Source organism: Cygnus atratus, chromosome 1 (assembly GCF_013377495.2).
Source record: "Cygnus atratus isolate AKBS03 ecotype Queensland, Australia chromosome 1, CAtr_DNAZoo_HiC_assembly, whole genome shotgun sequence".
Taxonomy (NCBI): domain Eukaryota; kingdom Metazoa; phylum Chordata; class Aves; order Anseriformes; family Anatidae; genus Cygnus; species Cygnus atratus.
Window position 1 is genome coordinate 187,189,468 of NC_066362.1, and position 12,799 is coordinate 187,202,266.

The window sequence follows — 12,799 nt, forward strand, 5'->3', positions numbered from 1 at the left end:
TCACCGAGAGTCCTGCTGCCTTCGGGGGGGCAGGCTGGGGGCCAGCAGGTCCCTGGAGGCCCCCGAGGGCATGTTCCCGGGGGGGCACGGCTGCAGCTCCTCTGTGCCCTGCAGCTCGCCGGAGGACACCACACAGTCTTGCTCGGGGTCGTTGGTGTTGGCCGCCCCTCGCTTTTTATCCTCTTCCTTCTTCCACTTCATCCGCCGGTTCTGGAACCAGATCTTGATGTGCCTCTCCGTCAAGTTCAACATGACGGCGAGCTCCACCCGCCGCGGCCTGGAGATGTACTTGTTGAAGAGAAACTCCTTCTCCAGCTCCAGCAGCTGCGCCCGGGTGTACGCCGTCCTCGTCCGCTTGTTCTCCTCCGGCTCCACCACGTAGGATCCCCCTGGAGAGATGGGGACAGTCAGCCCCGGCCGCCCCGTCGGGGGGGGGACACCGCCACGGCTGCGGGAGCACCCCCGGGGGCTGCGTTGGCCGCGGCGCGCACGGAGGCTGTGGTTTTATGGGATAAAAATTTGGGGGAAATTTGCAGGGAAACGGCGTCCCTCGGGGCCGGGGAGAGGCGAAGGAGCCCCCCCAAAAATATGCATATAAAAATAAAATAAAAAATCAATTTTAAAAAGTGTAAAAAAATCAGCGGCCCGCCGAAGAGAGCTCCGGTATGATTTATGTGAGGTATGATTTAAAAGAAAAGAAAAAAAAAAAAAAAGGTAAAAATAAAGCACAACAAAATGGGGCTGTTGCGCGCCAACCCACAATATGTCGTTTGTGATTTAAAATAGAAGCAAAACTATATATTAAAAAAATAATAATAAGTAAATGGGGTTTTTGCGCGCCGAGCACAAGCGACCAAAATAAATCGTAAATTAAAAAAAAAAAAAAAAAAAGAAAAAAAAAGGAAAAATAATGGAGAAATAAGGCAAAATAATGGGAAAAAAATTAAAAATAATGAAAAAAATGGAAGAATTATGAAAAACAAAAAGGAAAAATAAGAAAAAGAAGGAAAGGGCACGGGACGTGGGGTCAGGGTTGCTGTGGGTGCCCCGGGATTTCCCCCCCGGGGCAGTCCCGGCCCCTCGCCGGCCGTCGGGGAGCCGCGGCTCGGTGCGGGGACCACAACCTCGGGGACCCGGGGCTGCCACCCGTCCCTGTGGCCAGGTCGGCCGAGCCCTTTGATTTCTCGTTCCCGGAAACTGCGACAACGGCGACACCGCCATGCCCGCGACATCGCCATGCCGCTGGGCCGGGGTGGCGAGGGCGGCGTGGGCAGCAAGAGGGGCCGGGGGGTCCGCGTGGAAATGCCACTGCCACTGTCACCAGAGCTTGGAGGCCTGCTGGGGACACTCCTGGTGCAGTCTCCGGGGCTCAGAGGAGATGTGAACAGCCGGGTTCAAGCAGCCCGGGGCTGTTCCCACTCGGCTTTACCCCGCTCGGCTTTATATTCCCATGGGCCATATATAGGAAAATACTGCTATATAAATAATATGAAAAACTATAAAAATAGACGTTTTCACGTATGTAAGAGGGTCTGTGTGTGGCCCTTCAGACTCGGCACCGTGGCTGTGCTGCCAGCTGCCGGGACGGGGCTGGCGGCCCCGCGGGTCGGGCACGGCGGCAGGCACCGGGCTGGGCTCGGCCAAAGCCCCCCCCGGGAGCTTTTGGGCCTTTCCTCCCCCTCCTCACCACCCCCAGCCCCCATGGTAAAATCAGTTCAACCCCCCCTCAGACCCACGGCCGTGTAAATCCCACGCGTGTCTATGAAAACTGAAGGTTTATAGGGTTTGTAGGGTTTATAGGGTGCGGGTGTTCTCATCCCATGCCCTGCTGCGGCACAGCCCTGCCTGTGTTCCCCCCCCTTGTCCCCCCCAAGGAGGGAACAGGGCAGTTTGCGACTTCCGTGGGGCAAGTTTCGTTTGGCTGAGATTTTTTTTTTTTTTTTGTAGAGAGGAGAGGGAAAAAAATCAGGGATATTTTGAAAGTTCGGCTTCATCATTTTCTTTCTTTATTTATTCCCCCGACCGACACCCCCCCGATTCATTCAGCCCTACAAGCTCTCCTCTCAGCCACCGGGCACCGCAGCCCGTCCCCTCTCCCCCTCGCTGTGTCCCGGGCACTTCCCAGACTGTTTCACGGTGATTTCAATACCCCGGTCCCTTTTTCAACTGTCTATTTGAACAAAGCCATTAATATAATATTTGCCCTATAGGCGTGACAAAGGCGCAGGACACGATAACATTGTGCAGGGAGAGACAGAAATATTGTTCCGCAGCGGAACTTTCTGCCTAGATAGAGTTTCTTCCCCTCGCTGGCACCTCTGCCTCGTTTGTGCATTGTTTCCCCTGCCCTCGGTTTTAGGTTGTAAAGGCGCAATTACGGGTAAAAACCCGCGGGCAGGCGGCGCGGGGGGGCGGGATATAGGGCGCTGGGACGAACCCAGGGGACAGCAGGGAGCCTTGGGGACACCGAGGAGCCCTGGGGACACCGGGAAGCCCTGGGAACATTGGGAAGCCCGGGTGGCTTTCCCCACCTCGGCCACCACGAATTTATCGGGGGCAAATAATTCGTGAATTTTTGCGTGGGGCTCGGGCACCCCCCCCCCAAATGATGCTCGTGGGGTTTTGGCCCCCGTGGGCTGCGCGCTGCCGGCTCCCACCCCCGGCTTTCCAACCGACGGCGGAGGAGACCCCCGGGGGGGGGGGGGGGGGGGGGGGAAGCAAGGAGGGGTCACGGCTGATTTTGGGGAGGTTTTCTGCCCGCCGAGGGGGGAAGAGAATGGGGGGGGGGGGGTTGGCGGCTGGGCTTACCTGCCCACTGTCCCTTCCAGGCGTGCGACTTGGTAGACTTCATCCAGGCGAAGGGCACCTGCACCCGGGGCTCCTCCATCGCCCCCGCGTCCGCCCCGTCGGCGAAAGGCAGCGCGTCCTGGTGGGGGGGAGGAAGATGGTGGTGGTGGTGGTGGTGATGGTGCAGGTGGGAGACCCCGGCATCTTCTGTGATGGGAGGCACCTCGTAGGGGGAAATATCCGGCGGGCTGCCCTGCTCCAGCGCCCCTAAAGGGCCGGGGTACGGCGTCTGCTGCTGCCTGCCCATGTAGAGGCAGGCGGGGGGGCTGGCGTTGTAATCCTGCGCCTGGCCCCTCTGGAAGGCGCACGGCTCCTTGTAGAGCTGCGCCGAGGCGTAATACTGCTCCTCGGCGTTCATGGCCGGGGTTGAGGGGGGGGTCTCGCAGCTAGGGACACATCGGGCTGCTCCCGCTGCCGGCCCCGGGATGCCTCTTTGACAGCTCGCCGCCCCGTCGGGCCCCGCCGCCCTGCCCGGCTCCCCATAGGCGCCGTTCCCCCCACGTGAGCCCTCCCGCAGCCCTCCTGGGCGGGGCGGGACCCATAAGAGGCCACCCGGGGTGGCCCCGGCCCCATAGACCTTCCCCCCACCCTCGACCCTGTCCCCCGGACCCCCTCCGCTCCCTCCGTACCCCCGTGCGAGGAGCCCCCCCCCGCCCCCCGTCGGGGCAGGGGGCGGCGAAGGGGTCGGGGAGCGCCTCGACGTGCGGGGCGCTCCGGGAGGGGCGGCCCCAAAATTCACGCTGTCCTTTCCCCGCCCCGCTTGCTCATCCCTGAGCCCCCCCAGCAGATCAAAACCTTTTTATTTTTATTTTATTTTCGGGGGGAGGAAGGATGGGGGCTTTGGCGTCGGGTTGGATTTGGGCTGCGGGGGCAGCTCGGGCACGGATGCGGCGGTGGGAACGGGTGCCCGAGGGCAGGCAGGGTGCTTGGGGTCTCCCTCGGGGGGACCCCACGTATTTGGGGGGTCCCCAGGAGGCCAGGAGCGGCTTTTTGCCCACCGACCCCTTGCCCGGGGGGGGGATGCGGCCGTCGGGGACCACAACGCTATCGCCAGGGCGAGCGATAGGCGGCGGATTGTTTGCCGAAGGGGTAAATTTGGGAGCCTTCCCCGCGGCTTGGGCTGCAAAGTGTTGACCCTCGGAGATAATCTGCTCCGAGCCGCTGCCGGTTGACTTGGTGACGAGGCTATGAGGAGGCGGAGAGCTACCCAAAGGGACAAAGATCAGTTCCCTGCCTCCCTGCGCTCGGCCCGCCGGCCGCTCTCGCCGGCTCAGGGGCAGGCACGCTTCCTCCTTTGCTCGGTCCTCCTCCTCCTCTCCTCCTCCTCCTCTCCTCCTCCTCTTCTCCTCCTCCTCCTCCTCTCCTCCTCCTCTTCTCCTCCTTCTCCTCCTCTCCTCCTCCTCCTCCTCTCGCCGCCCTTTCCCGCAGCTCCGGGCACTTGGCTCCGGGCTCCGGCCACAGCCGTCGGGGCGCGCAGCGGGCGCCCCGTGTAGGGCCCGGCTCGGCTCGGCTCGGCTCGGCCCGGTTGGGACCACGCTTCCCCGGGCAAGCAAGGAAGGAGGCGCCTCGGTACCTGGCTCAGTCGTCGGCTTCCGAGGGATCATAAAAGCTTCCCAGTCCATTACACGGAAAATGAGTTTCCGCTATGAATCCATTCGGGCCCCCCATCTCTCGGAAAGCACAGTGAGCCTTTGATTCAATATTGAGCCATTAAGCAATTGCTTTCCCAAGCCATTTAACAGCAGCTCTTATGGATAAATAAACAAAAAAGGCTGTAAACCAATTATAGTGCGGATAGTGAAAAAGTATTTTATTAGCGGGAATTACTGATAGGCATCGCTGCTCCTCCGGCTGCCCCCGCCGGGAGCCCTCCCTCTCCATCCCCTGGCATGCCGGGCTGGGGTACGGGCCCTGCCCGGGTCTCACAGCCCTATATGCTCCCCTAGGGCTGCTGGAAGCCACAGGTGTCCTCCGATCCCATCGGAGACTTCTTCCATGCCTACACCTCCGTTCCTTCCCCCTGGGCTGGAAGCTGTGGGTTTGGAGCCCCCCAGGACTCTGTACTGCCAGTGGGGTTCATCCAGCCCCTGCCTGTGGGGGCACGGCCCCAGCCCCATGGGGAGCCCAGCTCTGCGCTGTTCCCTGGAGCATTTACAGCCTCGGTTTTTCCACGGGGAACCGGTGCGGACAAACAAACAGGCAGCCATAAAAACCAGAGCAAATTGATCCATCGCCAGGGAGGACCATTACCCGGTGTCTTAATGCGGTCCTCTCTCTATAACGAACATTTCTAAATAGAGCAAACATTTCCCCCTCCAAAGCAAATGAATTTCGTATAATTTAGAGCTAATTCTCTTTCATTCTGCCTGCGTGAGCAGGCGATAAGGGCACGCTTTGCCGTGCTAACAACAAGGCGGCGAGCTGCAGTGCAGGAAAAGGGCCCTGCTGGCCCTCCCGGTGTGGGGGACCCGTGCTGGGGCTGGGGGTGGCAGAGTTCAGCAGCCACCAAGTGGTGACCTGAACCTGTCCAGAGCCCAGAGCTGAGCCCAGAGATCACCGGTGCCTGCCTCCACCTCTTGGCACACTGTCACTGTCACCAGAGAGCCCCTCTAAAGCTGAGGTTCCCCAGGAGAAGCACTCCCCAGAGCCCAGCTGGTGTGGGAAATGGTGATGGAGAGTGCAGGCAGGATTGATGGAACCAGCCCTGCTCACCCCAAAACCAGCTCAGGTACCCCATGCCCTCTCCCTGAACAGTGCTCCCACACAACGCTTAGGGCAATCCCAGCAGGGAGCACACACTTAATACAGCACCCAGCTATTTTCCCAAGTTCCCAGCATATTCTGCTCCAGGGATTTTCTCAGCTGTGTGGGCCTTAATTCTCCCACTGGAAGGGCCTCAAGATGGGTAGGCATGGTGCAAGAACTCAAAAGGTGCAGTGCTGACACTGTAGCTAATATATGGCCACTGTGAGGCCAGTGGCACTTGAGTACTTTGAATGGTGAGCTCAGGGAACTCCTGCAAATCCCAGATGGGAGGTTGCCCTGCCCTTACTCTCCACGCCTGAGGAGAATCAGAGAATAATTAAAGTTGGACAAAGCCTCCAAGATCATCTGGTCCAACAATCCCCCTACCACCAATGTCACCCACTAAACCATGTCCCTAAGCACCACGTCCAGCCTCTCCTTGAACACCCCCAGGGACGGTGACTCCACCACCTCCCTGGGCAACCCATCCCAATGCCTGACTGCTCTTTCTGAGAAGAAATGTCTCCTCATTTCCAACCTAAAACTCTCCTGGCGCAACTTGAGGCCATTCCCTCTAGTCCTATCACTAGTTACCTGTGAGAAGAGGCTGACCCCCAGCTCCCCACACCTTCCTTTCAGGTAGTTGCAGAGAGAAGTGGCCATCCTCAGTCTCTAGGGACCCATGCAAAGAAAAGACAGATGATACACATGATATATTTATTCCAACTGATAAATGCACAATAGTGTTCAGTGTCTAAACATTGAAAAAAGCAAAAGCAAAAGCAAAAGTAAGGGAGACATCTCACACTAGAACAAATTACAAGGGGTTGGATCTATCTTAATGCCTGTCTGGATGTGTGCTGGAGGTCCTGGGTTTTACCCATTTTGGGAAGATTTTACAGGCCACAGGAGCTCCCAAAGATCTTGAGGATGTCTGTGGCTGCCACATTCAGCTCATCCAGCCTCTTCCAAGGAGATAGGATGCTCACCCTTTCAGCTCTGTGTTGTGATCCACGAGCATGGTTCCACAATGAATAACATGGTTGAAGTTCATGCTGAGAACAGCCCTGGTAGGTCCAGGTTGTTTCTTCTAATGGCACTTCACTCCTCAGAGGTAGCTTTTTTGGAGTACTCCATGCTCCCAGTAAAGTTGCTGTGGGGATCTACCTAGAAGGTCGACCCTTATCACAAGCTCGTTATTTCAAGAGATTAAACTAAAGTGAATCCATGAGTATGTAGCATTAGTCAAAGGAAGACGGCAGCACCACTGAGTAGTACAGGCACGTAGTAATCATCCTCAACACAAGAACAGGAATTCAAATAATCCAGTATCAGTAATGAGTGTTTCAGGTACTCAGCTGTTGCCATCCTACAGTGAGATCCTGCAATAACCACACTGCAATACTTGGATTACCATACTAGATTTGTGTGTCTTTAAAAGACTTGTTGAGATTTGATCTTATCCTCTAGCTGGGTGTTTGCCTAACAGAGAAGAGGTTGCCTGCGTGGCTAACTGGTTTCCCCTCATATATGAGGTCTAAAACTTTTCACAACATAATAAGAGTGTGGCTGAGCACCCAGTGGTTCGGAAAGCCAAGCCACATGCCTGATGTCATATCTATGAGGCTTTAAAATCTATGCTGCAATATATATTCCATTAGATACAGCATTGCACACTCCTGAAATTCAATGGTGCGTTCAAAGATCTTACCTGAAATGTTTAATTTAGAAGCTTAATTTAATGTCTTCTCTACTTCTTCCCCAGTCGTGTCTGACGTATGTTACTGCGGGCTGCTGAGATCAGTGAAATGTAAAACCACCTGGATACAACATCTTTTTTTCCCCTAGGACAGGGAGCAGGAGCATTTTGTTTGCCTTTCCGTACAAATAATTTGTGAACCCCTACTCAGTTCCCTTTCCCACTGTGGCTAACCAGAGTATAAACCAGCAAGGAGTGCAGCTCAGCTGCACTTCCTTGAAGCGACCTGGTTTAATTTTCTCTATTTGCACAGTATTTGATGGCTTCTTAGCACTCAACCACTTTTTCCCAATTCACTTTTTAACAGAGGAGAAACCTTGAAGGTGGCTGGAACATATTCAAAATAAGACGGGGAAACTGTTCCCATGATACGGGCCAACAGTGGGAGAAGGAAAAGTTGACTGGGAAACAGAGCTTTCCCAGGGATTGATTTTTAAAACCCCCACACTGCTGTATCTAGCAGAAAGGTAACCTTTCACAAAGCTGGTTAATAATCAATAACCATGTGAAAACAAAGCTGTCTTTCCCTCTGAGCGCTAATGATAAAAAACAGAGCATGAACTATTCCAGCTGCCTTAAAGTAACACTGGTTCATCAGCTTTTTTTTTTCTTCTTTATTTTTGTTCTTTTCAAGGAGCATTTTTTGGTCTCTGAGAGATTCTGTACTCAAACACTGATACTTCATGATACTTCGGCTTGCTTCTTGCTCTTCTCAGCACACATTGGCTTCTTCATACAGTAGGTATGGGTCATAGATATAGTAGATATAGCCAGTTTGAAGAAGATCTTGTCCAGGAAATACATAGGAAAATTGCCTTGGGAAAGACTGAGAGAGAGCAGGAGGGGATCTTAGATGAATCCTGTCTTTTTAGACTTTCTCTTTTACATCTCTCTCTCTCTCTTTTTTTTTTTTTTCCTGCTATTCATAATTGCATTTTCTGGTAGGACTAATGACCATCACCAGTGCAGTACAACTTTATCACCTTATAAGAAGCGGTGAGGAATTGCTTTAAAATACTGTGAACCTTTCCACTGAAAATAAAGCAATTTCACGCTGCCTGCCCTGCATAACTTTGTTTGCCACTTCATGGTTATTGTACCAGATAGGAGGAATACATATATATATTTAAGTACAGGTGAAGATATTCAAAGCAGAACTCCAACCCAGAGAGAATCCCTCCTTAGAGGACTTTTCTGCTTGCATTTTCCCCTGTATCTGGGCTCTTCGGGGTGGGTGCTGTGTCGCAGAGTGGGGTGGCAAAGCCCAGCCCAGCCTCGCCGTGCAGGTGGTGCTTGGGCTGCTGTTGGCTCACCTGGCAGTTCTCACCATCCCTCCCCTCTTGTTTGTCCATTACAGCTTTGCCTTCAGCCACTTGGGCTAAAATTTTCCATTCTGTGTCTCCGCCCCTCACCAAATGTTCAGGGGGATTTTCATTAAAATGCGTCGGATGGGGGCAGAAAGGAAGCTAGGAAATAGTTGAAATGAACAATATGGGGAGGGTGGGGAGTCACCATCCCTGCAAGTCTCTAAAAACAGGAGCAATGCAAGTATGGGTGATCCCAGGTTGAAGAAGAGGACTGGAAGAGTCCAACTGACATGTGGAGACAGAAATCCTACACAGGGTTTTCCTGGCCAGTTTTCTTCCATGCTGCACTGACTTGCTGGATTTAAACAGGGCACGAGTCCTGCTACAGCAATGCCACTCCAGACCGATCTCTCTGTGCAAAACTGACCACTTTTGGCCAAACTCTGAACTCGTCATGCAGACTCCACCAATACATCTTAAAACTTAGCAGCTAAAACCTCCACAACTTCTATCCGCAGGCAGCAGGCCCCAGCCCCAGGCCTCAGGCCTCAGCGAGGGCTCGCTACGTTGCAGAGGCAGCATGGATCCCAGGGAGAGATAAGCAGGGAGATGTTCCTCACAACCCTTCCTCCAGACCTTGGCAGCATGGGGAAGGAAAGTGTCTTGCTCAGAGGACACGTAAGGCTCTCACCCTCCAGAAGAAAGGGTTCTCCCGCAGGGAGAAGAGAGGAGGAAGGGGTGCCCTGGCAGCCCTCTGCCCAGCTGGGTGCAGGGCCTGGGATATGCTGCTGTGTGTCCCAAACAGGCACACCACAGGGGAATAACATCACCAAGGTGGATCTCGGGGGTCAGACTCCACAGAAGGTGTTTGCAGCTGCAAATACCTTGCTTTTTGGGGTGCCAGGTCTGCTTTTTCTGGGGTGGTGGGTTCAGTAGCGCTTCTGACCACCTCAATTAGGCACTCAGTATTAGTGGATACTTTTTAGCTTAATCCCACTTAATCCAACGTGGATTTCAGAAGGGATTTACATGCTTACCTTCCACTGAAATCAATGCAAAGAGTTAAATATCAGGGCATGAAACTTGGCTCTCCCCTCAATAAACTGATATCACATCAGCCCTTGAGGAAACCTGTCCCCTTAGCACAGGGTAATAAAATGTACTGTGAGGAAGTCCTGGGCTCAGGAGGGGACGTAGGACAAGCACAGTGTTAGTTTAACTGGGCTTTGCCTATAGCGTGCTGAAAATGAGAGAAGAGGAAAAGGAACAGGAGGAAGCAAAAATCCATCTCACAGAGAATGGAGACGGGCATCAAGTGAAGCTGTTCAGCTAAATTCCTTGCTGGCATCTTCTTGACTGTCTAACAACTACAAGGTTAAATGTATAAGTGCCTTATATATAAGAGAAATGTACATATGCCTTATGTGTCCAATCAATTGTTAACACGGGTTGAATTTTATATGTATGTACATGCATATAAAATATATAATTATAATAATTATTATTAACAAACACCTGCCCTCTGAAGATGTCTTAGTGCCTCTCAAGTTTTAAGAAATGAAGGAAAAGAAACTGGCATTTTCTCAAAGATAATTGACAAACACAATAGTAAGCAGAACTAATTAAATAATATGGCTTGCTCATTTGCTCAGCTGAAATGATTACTGCTTTCATTGTGCATTTGTAAAAAAAAATAAAATTAACGTTTATGGCGCAGTGTAACATTTATTCACTTACTTTATTTATAATATAGATTCAAGTGCAATTTAACCTTTCTAAAGATTCACATAGCCTCAAATATTTCCATTTATCTGCAAAGCTCCTCCTCTCCTCTCCTCTCCTCTCCTCTCCTCTCCTCTCCTCTCCTCTCCTCTCCTCTCCTCTCCTCTCCTCTCCTCTCCTCTCCTCTCCTCTCCTCTCCTCTCCTCTCCTCTCCTCTCCTCTCCTCTCCTCTCCTCTCCTTTTTCCTCTCCTTTTTCCACTTTCCCTTTCACTTGATTTCTCTTTTGCTTTCTCTTTCACTTTCTCCATCATAATATTTTTAATTGTATTTCCATCTAGTATTTTCCAGTTCCTTATTTATGTATGTATTTCCTTGCATTTGTACAATAATTATATTCCATATTTGTGTATATTTATTTCACACCTGAAAGGTGTGTCCAGCCAAGTTTGAAAAGCTGAGATTTAAAACTACAGTAATGTAACAGACCAGAAAAAAAAATAATTAAAAAAAAATCAATGTCTTTATGGAGCTATGATGAACTGTACACACATATGGACACAAATTTGCACATTTAACTGAAAGCTCTGCTAGATTCTCATTCTTTTAAAGATGCATGTAGGTTTTATTGGTCCTTCCCTGAGCACTGGAAAGCACATTGCCAGAGCCTGAAATGATTTTATGTACCTAAGCACCATCTGATTTAATGCACCAGCTGACAAGGACAAAGACATTGATTAAATGTCCTGCCTCGGGTGTCCAGAAGGCTGAAAAAAGGCTGTCTCCTCAAAATGATCGGTGAAACTCCACCCAGTAATCATTAACTCAGTGCTTGGCCCAAGCTCTAGGAATGACAGAAGGCTTTAAAGAAGGGGGCAGCCCGAACACGCTGGGTGTCATTTAACAGACAACTTGGTCTCACCCGTTCGGGGAGAGGTGAGAGGGAAGAATCTCTCATGGATGGTACCGCATGGGTTAGGAGTCCGGCCACAAGCCTGGGCCAACATGGGCGAGCTGGAGAAATAAAGAGAAGAAATTCCAGGCTGGCTGCTTTTTAAAAGCCCGTGTGTGTCCTGGCTGGCTCCTGACACAGGTGGTGTCTGCCCTGCTGAGGAGGGGATTAGTGCTCCAGCCAGGTGAGAGGCTCTGCTGGGTTTTAGACTTCAAAATGCCCCTTGGCAGGCTCCGACAGAGCATCCCCTGCCCACAGAGTTTCTAGCCAGGCGTGATCATTAGATCTTTTGATTTAAGGCTGCTCTCGGGTGCTGCATCTGCAGCAGTTTTTCACAGTCCATAAAACCCACATGGTGTTGCAGAAACCTTGGCAAGAGCAATTTCAGCATAGCAACTGAGGGAGGGGAAACATCGTGCTTTAATAAAGAAATTTCCAGGAGCTCCACTGCCACCAGGGCCACATTGTCCCAGCATCAGCTCAGGCTAGGAGGTAACCTCTCAGAGGAGCTCAGGCTCCAAAACCCAAAGCAGACCAAGGGTGGGAAGGCACCTGCCCCAAGAAATAACCCCAGTGAAAGAATCCGGGTCTCTCATCACTGTCCGGTGTCCAATGAAGAGATCACTTCCCCTGGTTGTGGTTAGGAAATCTTCAATTGAATAAATGAGTGCTGCAGGGAGGAGATGCCAAAATCAGCCTCTTAAACTAAATGATCCTCTTGTGAGCCTTAAATGAAATCAACTGCTTTAGTGCTCAACTCATTTGTGCAGCAGCGACGTTAATATGGTCGTCTAATTTATTGAGTAGTCAGGTTCTAGTTAACGGAGCAGGACGGGGTAAGAAGGCAATTAGTGGCCTATTTTCTATGTACATTGGAGCAGACACCTGTATATAAAGGAAGTTCTTCTGGCAAGCACACTATGCTAAAAAGCTTTCACCTAAAATTATATAGCCTGACAAACAATATAAAAAAGTAGATTGCCCAATGAACAAATAATGTATCAGCCATTTGTACAAAACCATACTACTTAGACCCTTCAAGCTTGAAACAGCTGTGTGTTTTTCTCCATTAAAATGTTGTGGTGAACTGTGCATAAATTGGTTGAAATTCAGTTTTGATATTACCGTGTTTTCAAAGTCTAGATGGATTTAACACTTTTCCCAAGATGAGGCATTAGCACGGGGTGAATGTGGAAACAGCTCCCAGACCTCATTCCTCCCTGGGGCTCTGGCGCCCTGGTGGGAGCTGATTAGCAGAGACGGATGGCAGGTTGAAGGGCATGCTCTCTTCTGGATTAGAAAGACATCCTCTGTGTCCTTCCTTGTGGATTCACCCATGCTTTTTTTATTGGGAAAGCCTTAGATGCTCTGTGAGCCCAAGAGAAAGAGGGATCTCTGTTTTTAATCCCCTTTTGGTGGGTGCAGCAGCCTCTTAGGAGTGTCTGGTGCAGGCCGCAAAGCTGTCTACT

The 12,799-nt window shown here is 51.6% G+C and overlaps 1 protein-coding gene across 1 annotated transcript; it reads right to left on the reverse strand.

The window, feature by feature from the left end:
• Window positions 1-3,205, reverse strand: PDX1 (pancreatic and duodenal homeobox 1). Its single transcript, XM_035542799.2, has 2 exons — window positions 2,809-3,205; window positions 1-389 (listed from the first exon to the last, which is right to left on the reverse strand). The coding sequence occupies exons 1-2, from the start codon at window positions 3,203-3,205 to the stop codon at window positions 1-3; spliced, it is 786 nt and encodes a 261-aa protein (XP_035398692.1).
• Window positions 3,206-12,799: the final 9,594 nt, after the last annotated feature.

Bases quoted from the DNA above. Each gene is read 5' to 3' on its own strand.
- PDX1 (XM_035542799.2), bottom strand. From the start codon at position 3,205: ATGAACGCCGAGGAGCAGTATTACGCCTCGGCGCAGCTCTACAAGGAG. The intron at 390-2,808 runs GTAAGCCCAGCC...CCATCTCTCCAG, and splicing joins CTGGAAGGGACAGTGGGCAG to GGGGATCCTACGTGGTGGAG.